This window comes from Papio anubis, chromosome 16 (assembly GCF_008728515.1).
Source record: "Papio anubis isolate 15944 chromosome 16, Panubis1.0, whole genome shotgun sequence".
In the NCBI taxonomy this organism is placed as follows: domain Eukaryota; kingdom Metazoa; phylum Chordata; class Mammalia; order Primates; family Cercopithecidae; genus Papio; species Papio anubis.
The window spans coordinates 3,911,337-3,931,883 of record NC_044991.1 but is presented as its reverse complement, the minus strand read 5'-3'; the positions used below and the strand labels follow the sequence as shown (position 1 = coordinate 3,931,883).

The 20,547-nt window shown below is 50.2% G+C and overlaps 1 protein-coding gene across 1 annotated transcript in view; it reads left to right on the top strand.

The window, feature by feature from the left end:
* The first annotated feature begins 6,927 nt into the window (after positions 1 to 6,927).
* TBC1D22A (TBC1 domain family member 22A) overlaps positions 6,928 to 20,547 on the top strand; it is a 414,384-nt gene continuing 400,764 nt past the window's right edge. The window contains 1 exon segment of the mRNA XM_031656180.1: positions 6,928 to 7,154. Within this exon segment, the coding sequence (XP_031512040.1) occupies positions 7,093 to 7,154 (62 nt within the window). The 5' untranslated portion in view covers positions 6,928 to 7,092.

Below are 20,547 nucleotides of genomic sequence, written 5' to 3'. Positions count from 1 at the left end.
AAAAGTCAGTCTCATTCTTCAAAGCATTTGGATTTGCATTTGTTGTTTTTCCTGGACGTGAAAATAATTGATAATTTTTTGGGGGGTGAGGGTGTCCTTTAATTTTTAAAAATTTCTTATTTTTTTGCATTTAAGAAAGCATTTGGGCCAGGTGCAGTGGCTCATGCCTGTAATCCCAATGCTGGCTGGGCATGGTAGGGCATGCCTGTAATCCCAGCTACTTGGGAGGCTGAAGCAGGAGAATTGCTTGATCCTGAGAGGCAGAGGTTGCAGTGAGCTGAGATCATGCCACTGCACTCCAGCCTGGGCGACAGAGTGAGACTCCATCTCAAAAAAAAAAAGAAAAAAAAAATCCTAAAGCTCTAACATAATCCTTGACTCCACGTCTTGGATCCTGGTGCAAGTGGTGGCATCCCAAGGCCGTGGGCAGTCCTGCTCCTGTGGCTGCTCTCACGGGTTGGGGTGGAGTGCCTGCAGCTTTTCCAGGTGTAGGGTGCAGCTACCATTCTCGGGTCTGGAGGGTGCAGTCCCCTTCCCACAGCTCCACTAGGCAGCGCCTTAGTGTGAACTCTGTGTGGGCCTCTAACCCCACATTTCCGAAACCTCCATACTACCCTGGTAGAGGTTCTCTGTGGGGGCTCTGGCCCTGAAGCAGGCTTCTGCCTGGGCGCTCAGGCTTTCTCATACATCCTCTGAAATCTAGGTGGAAGCTACCACCTTTACTCTTGCATTCTGTATGCCCACAGGGTTAACACCATGTGGAAGCCACTAAGGCTTATGGCTTGTATCCTCCAGAGTGGTAGCCCAAGCTGTACCTGGGGCCTTTGAGCTATAGCTGGAGCTGGAGCAGTTGTTATATGGGGAGCAATATCCATAGGCTGAGGAGTGTCCTGGGCCTGGCCCCTGCAACCATTCTTTCCTCCTAGGCCTCTGGGCCTGTAATGGGAGGGGCTGTCTCCAAGATCTCTGAAATGCCTTTGAGGCGTTTGTTCCATTGTCTTGGATATTAGCACTTGGATCCCTTTTAGTCATGCTAATCTCTCTAGCTAGTGGTTGCTCCCCAGCCTGCTTGGATTCTTTCCCTGCCACATGGCCAGGCTGCAAATTTTCCAAACTTTCATGCTCTGCTTCCCTTTTAAATACGAGCTCCAACTTTCCTTTGTTCCAGTATCTGATCATTGGCTGTGACAAGCAGGCAGGCCACCTCTTGAATGCTTTGCTATTTAGAAATTTCTTTTGCCAGATACCCTAGGTCATTACTCTTAAGGTGCCTTTATAGCAATGCCTCGCTTCTTGGTACCAGTTTTCTGTGTCAGGCTATTTTTGTGATGCTTATAAAGGAATACCTGAGGATGGGTAATTCATAAAGAAAAGATGTTGAACTCACTCATGGTTGTGCAGGATGTACAGGAAGTGTAGTGTTGGTCTCTGCTAGGTTTCTGGTGAGGCCTCAGGGAGCTTTTACTCATGGTGGAAGGTGAGCTGGGAGCAGGCATGTCACATGGTGACAGCAGGAGCTAGAGAACTGTATTTCTTTTGAAAATATATTATTTGATTTATTTAAATATATAGTTTAAAATAAGCTTGAAAAATATATACTTGGTTTAAAAAATCACACCCATTTCCTATTGGGGTTTTTTACTTCCTTATTTGTAAGATTCCCATATATTAACCCTTTGTCAGATATAGCACACATATTTTGTCCAATTAAAAAAAATTTTTTTTGACAAACAAGTGAACATTTTAACTTGTCAAATCCACCAGTTTCTCTGAACATGGCCTTTGGTGGTATAATGGATATTGGGATTGTTTCTGGTATCCATTCTAGCCCTCCCTTGTTGGGCAGCAGCTGCAAAATTTGGAAGGATTGACTCTCAATGCCAGCTACAAGGGAGCATCTACCAGGTGACAGGTCCCCAAATGATACTGGATGACCCAGCTCTTCCCACTCTTGGTTACAATTTTTGGGCAGAATATACAGAGGATGCAACATTCTGAGATAAGGCGGAACTGTCCCAAACAGCTCAGGCTTTGTGCTCATCTCCCCTAGATCAGGATGGTGGACCCAGTTGCATCTGGGTTATAGAACCCAGAGTGGAGTGCTTTTAAAGTCCCTCCTCAGCTGTGGTGTGAAGTGGGGGCACCTGCAGACAGCACTCCAGTGCCCTGGGGAGCTTTCCTGAATGCTGGTGGACTGGCTCGCCATGGACCCCAGGCTTGGGTTGATGTTTGGGGCCTCTCTGTGAATAATAACGTTGCTTTGTCTGATGTGTTTTGCACGTATTCTGTTTTACCACACTAGACATGAAGAATGCGGGGGGTGGAGGTATGACTGCTGCAGCAGCTAGATCAGCTTTGAGCCCCTGCCAGACTCAAGAAAACTTGCAGAACTCTGGCTGCTGGGTTTGTGCAAAGCCTCCTGGCAGCCTTAGGAAACTCAGCAGAAATTGGTGAGGTGTTTAAGAGTGCTCTCCTGGAATTGGTAAGCAATGTGTAGTGCTCCCCTCCCAGGGACTGACATTAGTTCACAGTATTTCTGCACTTTAGCATCCTGACTAGAGGTAAGCACATGATCTCAGGGGCCCAACAGAGGCATCCCGTGACTTCAAGGAGAAGTTGTCCTTGGCACAGACTTAAGAGACTGACAGAAGGATACAGGCCGTTGAGTCATTGTTGAGCTGCTGTATCAGCCCTTCTCCAAACTCTGAGCTACTTCTGGGTTTTTTCATTAACCAACCAATTCCTTTTATAGTATCAGCTAATTTGAGTTGAACTTTGTCATTCTTGCAACCAACAGCACCCTAACTCATCTTGACTTAGTGTCAGGAAATGGCATGTTGCTAGTGACAGACCCTATAATATCAAAATGGCTGAAAGGAGTTGGGGAAGAGGGCAGTGAAGAGGATGCCTGCCTCTCGCGGTGCAAAACTGGGGACCTTTGCTATTTGCCATCAATTATTGTGGTAGACTAATAATGAACCCCTGAAGATATACCAGGTCTTAATCCTGGGACCTGCAAATGCTACCTTAAATGGCCAAAGGGAGTTTGCAGGTGTGACTGAGCTAAGGGCTGGGTGATGGGGAGATCAGCCTGGATTGGATTATCCAATGGGCCTGATGCGAGGTCAGAGGGATCCAGGAGGAACTGGAAGGAGAGAAAATGATGTGATGATGGCAGTAGAGATTACAGTGATCGGCTTTCCAGACAGAGGAAGGGCGTAGGCCAAGGAATGTAAGTGGCCTTTAGAAGCTGAAAAAGAAACGGACTCTCCCCTAGAACCTCCAGAAGGGAGTGCCTTGCTGACACTTTGACTTTAGAGCAGCGAAGCCGACTTTGGACTTCTGACCACCAGGACTGCAGGAGGGTAAATGTGTCTTGTTTTTAGCCACTAAGTCTGCAGCATTCCACCAACAGCAGCCTTAGGAAACCAATACGGATAGGACGGTCAGCTTTTTACTTTGGGGCACAGGCTCGGTGCCTATGGAGAGTGCAGCACCAGGAAACTTAGCAGGGAGAACCCACCATGTGCGAGTGTGGCAGCTCACTCAGTAAGGTCCTGTGTGAGATATTCTAGGCCTGGAGCAGGCCATCTGAAAAAGGAGAAGGCGGAAAACACTTTCCAAGGAACCCAACTGGCATTGCAAATCCTGCCATCCTGAAATACTATTGCTATATATATATATATATATATATATTTTTTTTTTTTTTTTTTTTGATGCAGGGTCTCTGTTGTCTAGGCTGGAGTGCAGCTGTGTGATCCTAGCTCACTGCTGCCTTGAACTTCTGGGCTCAAGTGATCCTCCTGCCTCAGTCTCCCAAGTAGCTAGGACTAAGAGTGTTCACCACCATGTCTGGCTAATTAAAAAAAAAAAAGTTTTGTAGAGACGGGGTCTCCCTGTGTTGCCCAGGCTAGTGTTGATCTTCCGGTCTCAAGCGATCCTCTCACCTCAGCCTCCCAAACTACTGCGATTGTAGGTGTGAGCCACTGTGCCTGGCCTGCTGCACTTCTGTTTGCCTTTCCCCACAACAGTTCAAGGTAGCTCAGTGCATAGCACAGTTCATGCTCAATAATGATACTTGAATGTATTACGAAACACTTTATACATGTAAAGAGTCATAAAGAATATAACACACACCTGAATATAGCCCATCTGCCTTAAGAAACAAAGCATAATAGCACAATTGATCTCCTATGAATGAATTTCTTCCTGATCACAGTCCCCACCCATACCTATAGGCAACCACTCTCCTGAATTTATCTTTTACATTCTGTTTTTTTTTTTTTTTTTTTGAGATAGGGTTTTGCACTATCGCCAAGGCTGGAGCGCAGTGACATGATCATAGCTTGCTACAGCCTCAAACTCCTGGGCTCAAGAGATCCTCCTGCCTCAGTCTCCTAAAGTGCTGCGATTACAGGCATGAGCCACCACACCTGGCCGTATTCTCATCCTTTAAAAGAAAATAGTACTAAATGGAATCATACCATGTGAATTCATATTCAACTTTTTCTCATTCAGCACTGTGGAGCCAGGTGCAGTAGTGCTCGCATCTGTACTCAGCTACTCAGGAAGCTGAGGTGGATCACTTGAGCCCAGGATTTTGCAGCCAGCCTGGGCAACGTAGTAAGCCCCATTTCAAAAACCACCCCAGTTTGTGAAATTCATTTATGTTGATGTATGTAATCATTGTTACTAATTTATGGTATTCTACTACGTAACTGTGTAAGTTATCGATTCTGCCACAGATGGCATTTTGGTTGCTTCTCCCCCAGACCCCAACTACCACTAGGAGCAACGCTGCACTGAACATTCTTGTCTCTGCACACGGAGGCAAGGTACTCCAGAGCACATACCAGGAGTGGAATTGCTAAGTTATAGAGTATTTTTGCTAGAAATTGCTAAGTGGCCATCCGAAATTAGTGAATGAATGTACCCTCCTCCCGGCAGTGCACGAGTTCTGCTCTGCTCACAAATCCACATTCTTATCAAGTTTGGTAAAGACAGATTTTTAAGTTTTTGCCAATCTGTTAAGTGTAACGTGGTACATCCTTAGTTTTAATTTGCATTGCTGCTCAATACTTGTTGCAAAAATGAATAAAAAAGGTTCCACTCATTACCTCTCGGATTGGAGGGTCTGTCCCAATTCCTAGGTCCCATATCTAGACTCCAACATCTGTATTACTTTGGCTTTCAAAACTGGCTTTCTACTCAGACTCTCTTTTTCCGTCTTCACGTTTCTGTCATGATCCTACTAATCCTTTGCTTAGCTGGTTTTGAAGCCTTCAAGTCAATCTCAGCCTCACTCCTTTGCCTGAAAACAGTAGTAGCAAAGCATACGGTAAGCGATAAAGAGCACCCGGATCTAAGGTGTAACCAGTCACTAAGTGCTGCCAGTTTTTCCTCTGTCAATTGTTTCACAGTTTTTCCTTCCTTTCCCCTTCCATCAGGTTAATCCTGCTGTCACCTCGCTCACTGATTCTTGCAGTAAGCCAGATTGAGCTGGAAAGAACCGCCATGGTCCTCAATGTTGTGTGTAGGGGACAGCATTGTCTGAGGCTGTCAGGGCTATATGTCAGGAGACCCCTGGGGTCTTCTGAGCTTTACTAGGAGAGGATCTCAGGAGAGTAGGATGCCTTGTACGTAGTAAGTACTAAGTCAATGTTACTTACCAGTAAATGAAGAGGCATGGGAAATTATTATTTTTTTGAGACGGAGTCTCGCTCTGTCGCCCACGCTGGAGTGCCGTGGCGCGATCTCGGTTCACTGCAAGCTCCGCCTCCCGGGTTCACGCTATTGTCCTGCCTCAGCCTCTCGGGAAATTCTTAATCAGTAAATATACCTTATCAAATTTTTGTTTTAAAAGAGAACTGGCAGGAGCTCCAAATATACTAAAGCTCCAGTCTGAAAGGACAGTCCCTGAGCCTTCAATCTTTGGCCTAAGACGCACAGAAATGTAATGCAAACCAGATACGGATTTTTTTAGTGGCTTTCTGCACACGCACACACACACACACACACAAGTAAAAAGATCTAGGCATAACGTATGCACCTGTAGTTCCAACTACTGGGGAGGGTGAGGCAGGAGGATCACTAAAGGGCAGGAATTAGAGACTAGCCTGGGCAACATAGCAAGACGCCCCACCCCCACTCCCCCCCGGAGAAAAAGAATAAAAAAGGTAAAAATAATTTTAAAGAGAGTAAAAAGGAATGTAAGAATAATTCATTTTATTTAATTTAATGTATTATTAAAAATGTTATCTAACATGCAAACAATATACAAATTATTTTATACGACGTCTTTAGAATCCTGTATTTCACACGTAAAGAGCATCTCACTCCGGACTAGCCAGGTTTCAAGCACGTGATAGCCGCACAAGGCTGGAACTCAGGCCAGGGGAATTAATTCTTGTCTTCGGTGCTCAACCACTCTTCCCTTCAAGCCTGGCCTAATCCCCACTCTCTCTCATCCCCCCGAATACGCTCCGCGGTTATGCCCCTCACCTCACCGCACTGCAAATATTTCGTCCACTGAGTATTTGCTGATCCTCACCCAGTGCCCGCAGACCCAGCTTGACCAGCACCCGCAGCCGCCCTGCCACTGTTGGGCTGGGTATGGCGTGTCTGGCTTCCCTCTGTTCTGGGCCGGCTCCGAGACGCGCTCAAGAGAAACCGGAATCAGACACGGGCCCAGCTCAGCTTCGCAATGTAGGCTCCACTGGCTGCTGGGAGTCCGCTACCTGCAGGAAGGCGCCGCGGTCGGGTCGGGCTAGCAGGGAGCGACAGACTTAAGCAAACACGAAACCCAACCACTTCTGCTCCCTCCGCGACGCGTGTAACGTGGGTCGCGCGACGTCGCCCTTTAATGCGGTCGGGTTCTCCGAACGCTGCGTCACTCGCCACCTGGGACTTAGGCGGGACTTCCGGGCGCGCGTAGGCACAACTTCCGGAAGGAGGCGGAAGAGCCTCTCGGGTCTACGTTCCGGAGTCCCGGGACCAGTGAGGGGCCACCCGGGGCACAGGAAAGGGCCGCTGGGGGAGGGCCGGCTGCACTCGGGGTGTCTGGGCCGCGGGTCTGAGGGATGAGGAGGGGCCATGGCCAGCGACGGGGCCAGGAAGCAGTTCTGGAAGCGCAGCAACAGCAAGCTCCCGGGCAGGTGGGTGTGCCCGGGAGGGCCGGGTCGGGGTCAGGGGTCAAAGGTCAGGTAGCCGCGTTGGTCTCCTGGACTGCGGGCGGAGTCGGGGGTCTGGAGCGGGCAACTTGGACTCTGAGGAGACTACTGGGTGGTGTGATGGGCGTTGTGGGACTCGGAGGTCGGAGCGTGGGGTTTGGGGGTGACAGTGGCTGCAAGTAGGATCGAGGCTTGCAAGGACGAGGAGGAGCTGTTGGCGTTTTTCCCAACACTGGCAGACTCCTTTCCGAAAAACTTCTGGGCTCCCTGGGGAGGCTGGAAGGAACTGATTCGGGTCATGCTGTGAAGTGTGGTGGAGTCCGGAAGCTGGCCGGGCTGAGGCCCCGTCTGCTGGGCAGATCAGTTTCTGCAGGGGGTGTGGTGCTTTTGACCCACTTGATTTGCCTCTGGTCTCTTGTGGGCTGCTGCTCTTGCCTTGAGCGTGCAAGAGGATTAGAGTTTCCCTGTGAGTTTCCCTGTCTCTGCTTGCTGATCTCAAAACCAACTCCTATATTGTGTTAGCAGAAAGGTTTTTTTTTTTTTTTTTGAGCCTGGAATAACCTGGGTACACCCTAGATGCTATTACAGCTCCAGAGTCCTTGTCTGATTGCTGTGGCGCTGAGCTCTGCCAGGGCCCTAGGGAATGAGACATTACCTGGAGGGTACCTAGGATAAAATCAGCCACTGGTGAAAACAGATCAGAGATAAGCAGACTTCAAGATTTCAGAACATAGTGTGTTCTGTTCCAAAGTTGAAGTCTGGAATGCTGAAAATGATGAATTGTGATATTAAAACAAGTCTGAGTCGAGTCATTCATAAACACAGGAAAATGGTTTGTACTCCTATTTCATAATAAACACTATCATTTGAGTGTTTGAATGATAACCTTTGCAATTTACTGCATCCAGTTAGAAAAGTTTACTTTTGGCGGGGTGCGGCTGTAATCCCAGCACTTTGGGAGGCCGAGGTGGGCAGATCACCTGAGGTCAGGAGTTTGAGACCAGCCTGACCAACATGGAGAAACCCAGTCTCTACTAAAAATACAAAATTAGCCGGGCACGGTGGCACATGCCTGTAATCCCAGCTATTCAGGAGGCCGAGGCAGGAGAATCGCTTGAACCTGGGAGGTGGAGGTTGCAGTGAGCCGAGATTGTTCCATTGCACCCCATCCTGGGTAACAAGAGTGAAACTCTGTCTCAAAAAAAAAAAAAAAAGGAAAGTTTACTTTTAAGAGTGATCTGGGAGTTAGCAGAGTGAGTTACTGACTGCTCATGGGTGACTTCGAGAATGAAGGGAGTCATCAAAGGTGGCCAGAGACCCTATTTGACTGTGCGTGATTCGAGAACAGTAAGAGCTTCCAACAAAACCAGTGTCAGGGTCCAAGATGAGTGAAGATTCTGGAATGGTGGTGAATAGGAGGTCCTGGTAGCGACAGGAACAAATGCTATGGAACATAGAGTCCAGGGAAGAGGAGCCACAGGACAGTGTAACTTTTATGTGTTACTTTTAGGTCTTAAGGTTTTGGTTCCTCATCAGTCTAAACTCTAATTCTTTTTTTTTTTTTTTTTTTTTGAGACGGAGTCTCGCTCTGTCACCCAGGCTGGAGTGCAGTGGCCGGATCTCTGCTCACTGCAAGCTCCGCCTCCCGGGTTTACGCCATTCTCCTGGCTCAGCCTCCCGAGTAGCTGGGACTACAGGCGCTCGCCACCTCGCCCGGCTAGTTTTTTGTACTTTTTAGTAGAGACGGGGTTTCACCGTGTTAGCCAGGATGGTCTCGATCTCCTGACCTTGTGATCCGCCCGTCTCGGCCTCCCAAAGTGCTAGGATTACAGGCTTGAGCCACCGCGCCCGGCCAACTCTAATTCTTAATCAACTGAGATGTAAGAATAACAGAGCTGTGGCCGGGCGCGGTGGCTCAAGCCTGTAATCCCAGCACTTTGGGAGGCCGAGGCGGGTGGATTACGAGGTCAGGAGATCGAGACCATCCTGGCTAACATGGTGAAACCCCGTCTCTACTAAAAATACAAAAAACTAGCCGGGCGTGGTGGCGGGCGCCTGTAGTCCCAGCTACTCGGAGGCTGAGGCGGGAGAATGGCGTGAACCCGGGAGGTGGAGCTTGCAATGAGCCGAGATCGCGCCACTGCACTCCAGCCTGGGCGACAGAGCGAGACTCCGTCTCAAAAAAAAAAAAAAAAAAAAAAAAACAGAGCTGCTGTGTGGAGTTACAGCAGTGACTCAACCTTTGGATTGAAGGCTGTGGCCCTTGGTAACTTGTCCTTATACTGAGTTGAGTGGTGTTTGCCCCCTCCCCCACCCCCTGCCACCAAATTTATGTCCATCTGGAACCCGTGGATATGACATTTGGAAATAGGGTTTTTGCACAAGTAATCAAGGTAAAATGAGGTCTTACTGGATGAGGGTGGGCCTTAGTTCAACAACTAGTATTTTTCTAACAGGAGGGAAATTTGTATACAGAGACACACACTCAGGGAAATGGCCCTGTGGAGACAGAAACAGAGATTGGAATAGTACATTTACAAGCCGAGGAAAGCCAGGGGTTGCTGGCAGCCCGCAGCAGCTGGGAGAGGCAAGGAAGGATGCGCACCTAGAGACTTCACAGAGAGCATGGCCCTGCTCATGACTTGATTTTGGACTTTTGGCCTTTAAAACTGAGAGAGAATAAATGTCTGTTGTTTCAAGCCATTCAGTTTGTGGTAATTTGTTATGGCAGCCACAGGAAACTAATACAGTCTCCAGTTTTCTTCTATGTGAACCTGAGATACCAAAGACCAGCTTTCCTTTTCCTCTGACTTTGATGCTGTTCTGTGTCTCAGGCACTTTTGAGAGCAGCTTCCGTAATACCTTTCCTTTGTGAAGTTGGAGTCTTGGAGAGTTGTTTGAGGCTGTCACTGAAGAGGGCAGAAGAAGGAGAGGTTGGGTGCAGCAGGAAGGCCTGTGAAGCCTCTGTGTTTCCCATCCATCTTGTGGCTCAAGCCTCTGGCAGTGCCGCTCTTTCAGGTGGCAGGCTGGAACTCCGCCCTGAAGGAGGAGTCACAAAGTGATGCCCGTTTTCCTGTCAGTAGTGGTGATTGGTCATCAGCTGCATATTTATTTAGTCCACACCTACGCAAGCACAGTGCTAGTGGAGATCCTAGCCAGGTTCCTGTGGCTTTAGCAGCTCTTTCAATTGTTTCCCATGATGGTTTTCTTTGTTTTTTTGTTTTTTTGTTTTTTTTTTTTGAGACAGTACCTCACTCTGTTGCCCAGGCTGGAGTTCGGTGGCACAATCTCTGCTCACTGCAACCTCTGCCTCCCAGGTTCAACCGATTTTCCTGCCTCAGCCTCCCAAGTAGCTGGGATTACAGGCGCCCACCACCAGGCCTGGCTAATTTTTTTTTCTATTTTTAGTAGAGACGGGGTTTCACTGTGTTGGCCAGGCTGGTCTCAAACTCCTGACCTCAGGTGATCCACCCACTTCGGCCTCCCAAAGTGCTGGGATTACAGGCGTTAGCCACTGTGCCCAGCCTTTTTTTCCTCTTTTTTTTTTTTTTTTGAGACAAGGGTCTCGCTCTGTAGCCCAGGCTGGAGTGCAGTGGCACAATCTCAGCTCACTGCTACCTCCACCTCCTGGGTCCTGGTTCAAGTAATTCTCCTGCCTCAGCCTTCCGAGTAGCTGGGATTATAGGCACTCGCCACCACGCCCAGCTAATTTTTATATTTTTAGTAGAGTCGGGGTTTCACCATGTTGGCCAGGATGGTCTTGAATTTCTGATCTTGTGATCCACCCACTTCGGCCTCCCAGAGTGCTGGGATTACAGGCGTGAGCCACCGTGCACAGCCTTGTTTTCTTCTTTTTTTTTTTGAGTGTAGCCATCAACTCAAGGAAACTCAGGAAGAAGACTACACCTGCTGTACAGTACAAGACTAGTAAGGGATCTTGCAGATAGTTCAACTCTTTTTTATTTTTGAGACGAGTCTTGCTCTGTCGCCCAGACTGGAGTGCAGTGGTGCGATCTAGGCTCACTGCAACCACTGCCTCCTGGGTTCAAGTGATTCTCCTGCCTCTGCTGCCCAAGTAACTTGGGTTACAGGTGTCCGCCACCACGCCCAGCTAATTTTTTTGTATTTTTAGTAGAGATGCAGTTTCACCATGTTGGCCAAGCTGGTCTCGAACTCTTGATCTCAAGTGGTCCGCCTGTGTCGGCCTCCCCAAGTGCTGGGATTACAGACGTGAGCCACTGCTCCCGGCCAGTAGCACAACTCAATAATTCCTTATGGCAATAATGGCTAGTATTCATTAAACACTTAGCATTTGCTAGACACTGTTTTTGGCGTTTTACATGTTATGTCTGCTGGTGTTTTGCAGCAGACATGCTTGATCCTGCACTCCCTGAGGCAGTCTTGGTTTAAATCCCTGGGTTTTTTCCCCTTCAATGTCATGCTGAGAAGTATAAGTGTTTTTGCACGACATCTAAGCCCTTTAAAACCTGGCTGCTCTCTTGCTTTGAGCTTTGCTCTCAGCTGTGCTGATGGACTGCTAGGTTCCTTGGCACACCATCCTGTTTGATGACCCTGTCACTTTCATGCTTTTGTATCTGACCAGAATGTTTTTTCCCGTCCCTTTCTCCTGGCTTAGCTTCCCCCCCCCCCCCTTCTCAATATACACTCTCCAGCATACCTCCTGTTTTTATGCAGCCTGAACTAAAGTCCCCCTTTTTTGCATCAAACTCAGTGTTGTTGGTACCTCTGGCTTCCTGTTGACCCTGGTATGTGCTTTTGCTTTCACTTGTGAGATGCACAGGTTTGGGAAATGTGTCTTTCTCATTCTTGCATTGTCAGTACCGATACATGGTGTTTATTCCAACCTATCTTCTCGGTTAGCCTGGAGAGTGGGTGGTTTGGCCAGGGCTATACACTGCAGGAGAGGTGGTCTTGCTAGTAGACCTTCGGTTTATGCACACCCTGGTCCTTAGGTTACATGTTTGGCTGATGCTTTCCTAGAAACTTTGTTTCTGGATGAGCCAGGATGTGTCGTGTGGTAGACAGACCTCTGACTAGGAGTCGGGTGGTCCAGATTTTAACTTTCTTTTGCCAGTAGTGGTCTTCACCAAGTTACCTCTGCGGCCATCAGTGTCTGTATCTGTAGCACAAAGGGGTTGAATTTGGTTTAAGTAGCTATGGCAAATGGGGAGATTTCTTTGGCTTAGCACAGTTCTTTTTGATGAGAAAAGGACAGGCTTCTTGGACCAGTTTTGAGAATTTGATGATTTGCTGATCCAGCAAATATGTATTCAATCCATAGTATGTGTTAGGAACAGCCCCAGGTGCTGGAGATAATATTAGTGAGCAAAATAGACCCAGATCTCTGCTCTGCAGAGCTTACAGTGCAGTGGGAGAGCTGGGTATAAATAACATAGCTCAGTTAAATGGAGTTATCTGTTGGAAGGTGACAGTTGCTATCAAAACAAAGCTGGGAAGAGGACTAGGTGGCTTAGTAGCAGGTGTGGTGGTGAGAAGGAGCCCTTCGCTGAGGTGACATTTGAGGAAAGATTTGCATGAGGTGAGGGAACAGGCCAACCAGGAGGCTGGGGTAGAGCTATCCAGGCAGAGGGGTGAGCAGGTGCAGAGGACCCCCAGAGCGATGCTGGCGTGCTTGAGGAGAGGAGCTGGGGCCAGTGTGGGTCTGGCCGATAGAAGGGGAGAGTCAAGGGGTGCGTCCTGAAGGGTGGTGGGGGTAGAGTCTCGTGACTGCAGTGAAGATATGGACTGTTGTTTGATGCTGGCTGAATGGGGCACCTTTGGAGGGTTTTGAGCAGAGAAGTGGCATGGTCTGCATTAGGTTTCATGGGGTATCTTTGGCTGCTGTACCGAAGACAGATTGGAGGCATTGGGAGTCGGGGCAAGGGCAGAAGCAGGGAGACCAGGAGGCCAGGGTGCTGCAGCATCCGGTGGCCACTGGTGGTGGCGGCTTGCACCGGAGTGGAAGCTGTGGTGGTGGCGAGAAACGGTAGGTGATAAGAATCCGAAGGTTTGACTGGGCACCGTGGCTCACGCCCGTAATCCCAGCACTTTGGGAGGCTGAGGTGGGTGGATCACTTGAGGTCAGGAGTTTGAGACCAGCCTGGCCAATATGGCGAAACCCCATCTCTACTAAAAAATTAGCCGGGCATGGTGGCTGGTGCCTGTAATCCCAGCTATTTGGTAGGCTGAGGCAGGAGAATCGCTTGAACACAGGAGGCAGAGATTGCAGTGAGCCAAGGTTGCACCACTGCACCACAGCCTGGGCAACAGAGCGAGACTCTCACAGCCTGGGCAACAGAGTGAGACTCTGTCTCAAAAGAAAAAAAAAAAAAGTAGAATCTGAAGGTTCAGTCTCTGACTGGGCTGGTTCTTTCCTGGGCCGCTGACTCTCTTGGCTCCCGATGGGCTGTTGCAGTTGGAATTCTGGCCACACTTCACTTTACATGCCAAGACAAAATCACAGCACACTGGGCTTGAGAACACAGGCAGTCTTTCAGTGTGGGTCTGATGTTTGCTATTTTAGCTCAGCTCTGCCTGGCAGGGTGTGCTCTGCTGACAGAGGGTATGCAGGCAGCTGGGGTATTTGGAGTATGACATTTGAAAGTGGCCTGATGGCGGCTGGTCGCTGTAGCTCATGCCTGTCATCCCAGCACTTGGGGAGGCTGAGGCAGGTGGATCACCTGAGGTCAGCAGTTCGAGACCAGCTTGACCAACATGGTGGAACCCCATCTCTACTAAAATACAAAAAATAGCTGGACATTGTGGCGGGCACCTATAATATAATCCCAGCTACTCAGGAGGCTGAAGCAGGAGAATCATTTGAACCCGAGAGGCAGAGGTTACAGTGAGCTGAGATCGCGTCATTGCACTCTAGCCTGGGCGACAGGGCAAGACTCTGTTTCAAAAAAAAAAAAAGTAAGTGGCATGGTGGCAAGAAAGGCCCAAATTGAACATGGCAAGGATGTGGGTGCTGGGGTAAAGCTGGAGCAAAAGAGGGTTCTCAGTGTTGTGGCTCTGACAGCCGTCAGCTTACACTGTCAGAGCCACGAGACGCCTGTGAGCAAATGAGACAGTTGGCTGAATAGGCCACCGTCCGTCCTCGCCGGAGGAGAGGCATTGTTGGCGATAATGAATTCATTCGGAAAACGTTTACTTGCTCCTCTCCTGTGCCAGCTGCCGTGGTGAGTGCTGAGCCATCCACGTGGCCCTTTGCGACTGGACGCCTGCCCCGTGAACACATGCACGCAGACTGTGGTGCTGGGCAGGTGGCAGTCCCGGGATGCTGGCAGAGAGCAGGGCCCTCAGTGGGTGGAATGGTCGTGTCCTCCTGACACAGGTTGGGCTTCTGCCGAGACCTGGCTGCAGAGGTCGGGGGAGAGTCTATCGGAGCCCACCTCCTGCGGGGAGCACTTGACTGGGGAGGAGGGGCATGGAGGGTGGTGAGCAGGCTCTGGAGCTGCTGCCAAGGCCATGGTGAAGATCCGGGCTGTGGTCCTAAGAGCCATGAGAGAGTGTTGAAGGGTATTAAACAGGGAGGGCTGCGATACTGTGACACTGTCCGTCATCCTTGAAGAGAAGGCGAGAGGAAGCTGGTGGGCTTCTGAGGAGGCCGAGGCCAGAGGCTGTGGGGTTGGAGAGGAGTGGGCAGGTTCAGGGTGTGCGTGGTACTCTCAGGATTCACTGATGGGCAGGGTGCTGGGGGTCGAGGTGATCTCCAGGACGCTGGCCTGAGGGGATGGGAGTGTGGTGGGCAGAATACTGACCCCCTAAAGGTGTCCTCATCCTCATCCCTGACCCCTGCAAGTATGTTCTGTTACATGGCAGAGGGGAGTTCAGGTCACTAATCAGCTGACCTGAAATGGGGGAATTGTCCTGTTACCCGGCGGGCCCAGTGTAACCTCATGAGCTTTTGGAAGTGGTCAGAGACACGGTGTGGGATGGACTCCATCCACAGTGGCTGGCTTTGCAGATGTGGGAGGCAGCCACCAGGAATGTGGCGCGGCTTCTGGAAGCTGGGAAAGGCGTTCTACGGATAGCTAACAGGAGAGCAAGGCGTTCTATGGATAGCTAACAGGAGAGCAAGGCCTTGCTCCTGTCCCCGCCAGGAGCTGAATTCTGCTCCTGGCGGGAATTCTGCTCAACCGGAGTGAGCAGGAAACGGGTTCTCCCCTCCAGCCTCCCGGAAGGAGCGCAGCTGGCCGACGCCTGGACTTCAGTGTGATGAGACCCACGCCGGATTTCTGACCTTCAGAACTTCGAGATAATGAATGCATGTTTTAAGTTGTGGTGATTTGTTACAGCAGCCGTGAAGAGTGGGGTACTGTGCCAAGGGATGTCCAACAGGGAGTGGTAGGCGGTCCGGCACCTCCCTCAGCAGTCCTGCACTTGGATGTGGCAGGAGTACCTTGGTCAGCGGCCTTGTGGGGGGTCACTGGGTAACCTCCACAAAGTATGTTTAAACCCAGGGGACTGAAGTCAGCTCGGAGGGTTCTTCCTGTGTCCTCTGTCCTGCTCAGGCCTAGGAAGCAAATAGGGCCCTGCCTCTTTCCTCAGAATGTTGGCTGCTGCCTCGGGCCCCCTTGCTTGCTTGTGTTTTTATACATCTGTATTGCCTTGCTTGTGTTTTGAAGAGGTGGTTTATTGGGTAAGAACCCTCAGTCCTGTTTTCATGCTGGGGCAAGCCCCGGAGTTTTGTCCCGGCAGTGATCGTGTGTTCCCCGCCAACTGGGTTTCTCTTCTTGTCTGTGAGTGGAGATGACCTTCCTGTGACAGTGGCCTCGGAAGCGCTGGTGGGTGAGTTTTTGCTGTAGGCGCAGTTCCTTTTCCTTGTTCCTTTCAGTGGTCACTTTCCGTGTTATTAAATGTCTTACTTTGTCCAGAAACATTTTGAAAAATAAATTGAATGTGAATCCTATTTCCTTTCTCTTACATATTTGTCTAATAGAGTAAATCTGGACTCTGGGTTAATTTTAAATGAAGATAAAAATGATTAAATAATCCCTGACAATTTTGGATTATTTATTTGTTTCTTAAGTAATGAGAGCAGGAGGAAGTGCCCCATTGCTCCCAAGTGGTTTTTTTTTTTTTTTTTTTGAGACGGAGTTTCGCTCTGCCGCCCGGGCTGGAGTGCAGTGGCCGGATCTCAGCTCACTGCAAGCTCCGCCTCCCGGGTTCCCGCTGTTCTCCTGCCTCAGTCTCCCTGCTCCCAAGTGTTTGTGAGGAACCATGGGAGGTCATGGAATTGAGGAGAACATGTCTTGGAAGACCACTTGTCTGTTTTTCTTTTTCTTTTTAATTTTTTATTTCCATAGACTACTGGGGAACAGGTGGTGTTTGGTTACATGAGTAAGTTCTTTAGTGGTGATTAGTGAGATTTTGGTGCACCTGAGCAGTATACACTGAACCCAGTCTTTTATCGCTCACCCCCTTCCCACCCTTTCTCCCTGAGTCCCTGAAGTCCATTGTGTCATTCTTATGCCTTTGCATCCTCATAGCTTAGCTCCCACTTACAATTTTTTTTTTTTTTTTTTTTTTTGAGATGGAGTCTCACTCTGTTGCCCATGCTGGAGTGGAGTGACGTGATCTTGGCTCACTGCAACCTCCACCTCCTGGGTTCAAGCGATTCTCCTGCCTCAGCCTCCCAAGTGGCTGGGACTACAGGTGTGTGCCACCATGCCCGCGTAATTTTTGTGTTTTTAATAGAGATGGGGTTTTACCATGTTGGCCAGGCTGGTCTTGACCTTGTGAACTAAAGTTATCCACCTGCCTTGGCCTCCCAGAGTACTGAGATTACAGACATGAGCCACCATGCCTGGCCGTTAGCTCCCACTTATGAGTGAGAACAGATGGTTTGGTTTTCCATACCTGAGTTACTTTACTTAGTCTCCAGCCTCATCCAGGTCTCTGCGAATGCCATTAATTCATTCCTTTTTATGAATGAGTAGTAATGAATTAATGGCATTACGCTGAGTAGTGTTTTATCATATATATACATATGCATATATATGTACACACATTACATACACACACACACACCCCACAGTGTTTTTTTTTTTTGTTTGTTTTTGTTTTTTTTTTTGAGATGGGAGTCTCGCTCTGTCACCAGGCTGGAGTGCAGTGGTGCAATCTCGGCTCACTGCAACCTCCGTCTCGCAGGTTCAAGCAATTCTCCTGCCTCAGTCTCCTGAGTAGCTGGGATTACAGGCACGCACCCCCATGCCCAGCTAATTTTTGTGTTTTTACCCTGTTGGCCAGGATGGTCTCCATCTTTGGACCTTGTGATCTGCCTGCCTTGGCCCCCCCAAAGTGCTGGGATTATAGGCATGATCCACTGTGCCCGGCTACACCACACTTTCTTTTTTTTTTTTTTTTTTTTTTTTTGAGACGGAGTCTCGCTGTGTCACCCAGGCTGGAGTGCAGTGGCCGGATCTCAGCTCACTGCAAGCTCCGCCTCCCGGGTTTTACGCCATTCTCTTGCCTCAGCCTCCGAGTAGCTGGGACTACAGGCGCCCGCCACCACGCCCGGCTAGTTTTTTGTATTTTTAGTAGAGACGGGGTTTCACCATGTTAGCCAGGATGGTCTCGATCTCCTGACCTCGTGATCCACCCGCCTCGGCCTCCCAAAGTGCTGGGATTACAGGTTTGAGCCACCGCGCCCGGCCTACACCACACTTTCTTTATCCACTTGTTGGTTGATAGGCATTTGGGTTGAAAAGAAGTCATCTCTGTTTTTCTTTCCCTGAACGGCCACAGTCTAGTGCGGCCTGCCTGTGGCTAGGACAAGGACAGTGTTCATGTGCATGGGGCTGTCCTGGCTCTGCAGCCTGAGAGTGACACCTGCCCCTCCTTTCTTTCTCTGGCAGGCTCAGGGTCTCTGCCCCTTCTCAGCTCAGCCCTTCACCCCTTGAACACAGGCCGTGGAGATCTGCATTGTGCAGTGTTTCTGGGTGCAGTGGGGAGCCCAGGAACAGGAGCTGGTATCCTGCCACAGGGTAGGGAGTGTCACCATGCTTGGCCCTGGGAGCGCAAGATGAGCCACCTGCATGGTTCTTTTTCCTGAGGAGTCCAGGGAGCGTGTCTGTGTGCGGAGCAGGCACAGAGCAGGTGTTCCCTGCAGCGCTCAGGTGCAGAGGGGAATCGGAACTGAGGTGGGGCCTTGGCATCACGCCCCATGCTGGGGATTGTTTGTGGAGTGCTTCCCTTGGGCCAGGTGTTTCTTTTTTTTTGGAGACAGAGTCTCGCTCTGTTACCCAGACTGGAATACAATGGTGCGATCTCGGCTCACTGCCTCCCGGGTTCAAGCAAATTCTCCTGCCTCAGCCTTCCCAGTAGCTGAGGCTACAGGCTCATGCTGCCACACCCAGCTAATTTTTTTGTGTGTGTTTTAGTAGAAACGGGGTTTCACTGTGTTGGCCAGGCTGGTCCTGAACTCCTGACCTCAGGTGATCTGCCCACCTCGGCCTCCCAAATTGCCGGGATTACAGGCGTGAGCCACCGCGCCCGGTGGACTAGGCACTTTACGTGCAGCCACCTATGTAGTCCTCATAGCAGCTGGGGGTGGTACCGTGTGGTCCCTATTTTACAAATGAGGAGACTCAGAAGCTGAGTTACATGCTCAAAGCCACACAGCCCGTAAGTGGCAGAGCTAGGGTTTGAATCTGAGAAGTCTATGCCCTTACCCATCACAGCCTCATCCTTATCTCCTCCACGCCCAAGCGGACTTAACAGGTGCTGAAATTATTACAGAGAAGGCTGACTCATTCACCAGGAATCTGATCCTTCTGTGGGCTAGCTTGGGTGGAGGTGGTCCCTGCGCCCTGGCACACATCCTCATGTTTGAACTCAGGCTGCCGCCTGCTGAGCTCAGCCTGAGGCCTGACTCCTCCAGGCGAGGGAAAGCCACGCTTCCTGCGCTCGGCAGACTGCCGGGGATTCTTCTGGAGAGAGGTGAGCCACTTCTCCCAGGTCCCCCCGTGTTCTCTTTGCAGACACGAGGCAGAGGTATCAGGAGGCCCAGAGAACAGGGCCGCCTGGGCTCTTCCCATTTCTGGGCCCCGTGCTGTGGGGAACTTTCATTTTGAGTATCCTCAGACTTTCTGTTCCTCCTTTCTGAAATGTTTCCTCTTTTCTGGTGATAAACATGGAAATTCCACTCCGAGTGCTGTGGATCATGAAGGGCACGTAGCCCCCGCGAGTCCAGTTGCTTAGAATAGCTGTGGGTTCCCTTACTGAGTAGGAAGTAGAGGCTGAGAACGCCTGTGTTGTTACTGATGGCAGCCCCCCGAGGCAGGGCCAGGTGTTCCTGGGCGCCCTCTCCACCCTGAATCTGCCTTCCCCGTATGGCCTGCGTGGGGAAGGTGGGCCTCTGCTCAAGGCCCCAAGCTCCTAGGGGAATAGGTTCACCCTCAGGCCGGTCCAAGGCAGAGCCCTTTCTGGCTTCGGGACCCCTGATATTTCTGGGCGCCCGACTGCATCAGCTCTGTTCCCACAGGTCCCTCCTAGGTGTTGTTGCTTGTACTGGGTTCGTTTGAGCGCTGCCTCGCCCTCCGCCACCCTCTTCCTTCTCACGTGCGCTGTGTGTACCGGAGCCAGGCCGATTCCGATAGAATTTTTAAGTGTGCCGTGCAGCTCTCTCCACCTTGTACTCCTTGCTGTGCTGGTTTGAAATGGGCCTTCTTTTATCAAACATTTTTACTAAACTAAAAAATAAAGGCCGGGTGCGGTGGCTCACGCCTGTAATCCCAGCACTTTGGGAGGCCGAGATGGGTGGATCATGAGGTCAGGAGATAGAGACCATCCTGGCTAACACGGTGAAAACCCATCTCTACTAAAAATACAAAAAATGAGACGGGTGTGGTGGCGGGCGCCTGTAGTCCCAGTTACTTGGGAGGCTGAGGCAGGAGCATGGCGTGAACCCGGGAGGCGGAGCTTGCAGTGAGCCGAGATCTCGCCACTGCACTCTAGCCTGGGCAACACAGCAAGACTCTGTCTCAAAAAAGAAGAAAAAAAATAGGCTTTCTGGCTCTAAGGCTTTCACCTAGATGAGGCAAGTGATGTTCATTGCAGTCATCTGGATGAGCTCCTGATCCTTGGCTGAAAGCTGTCAGTGGCTCGGGATGTGTGGAGGGGCAGAGCAGAGGACCCCGTCTTGGAAAGGGGGCGAGTCCGTTGGTGTCACTGTGGCTCTCTCAGGGGTGGCAGCTCCTCCTCGAGGGCTTGGTGCCCCCGCTGCCCTTCTTTTCACGTGTATGTGTTTGCGGCAGGGAGGCCAGCGAGTTGGCTGGGACTCCCTACATTATACTGTTGGGTTTGGGAGTCAAGGGGAGATCCGGCCTTGCTTCTTTCCGAATTCAGAAGG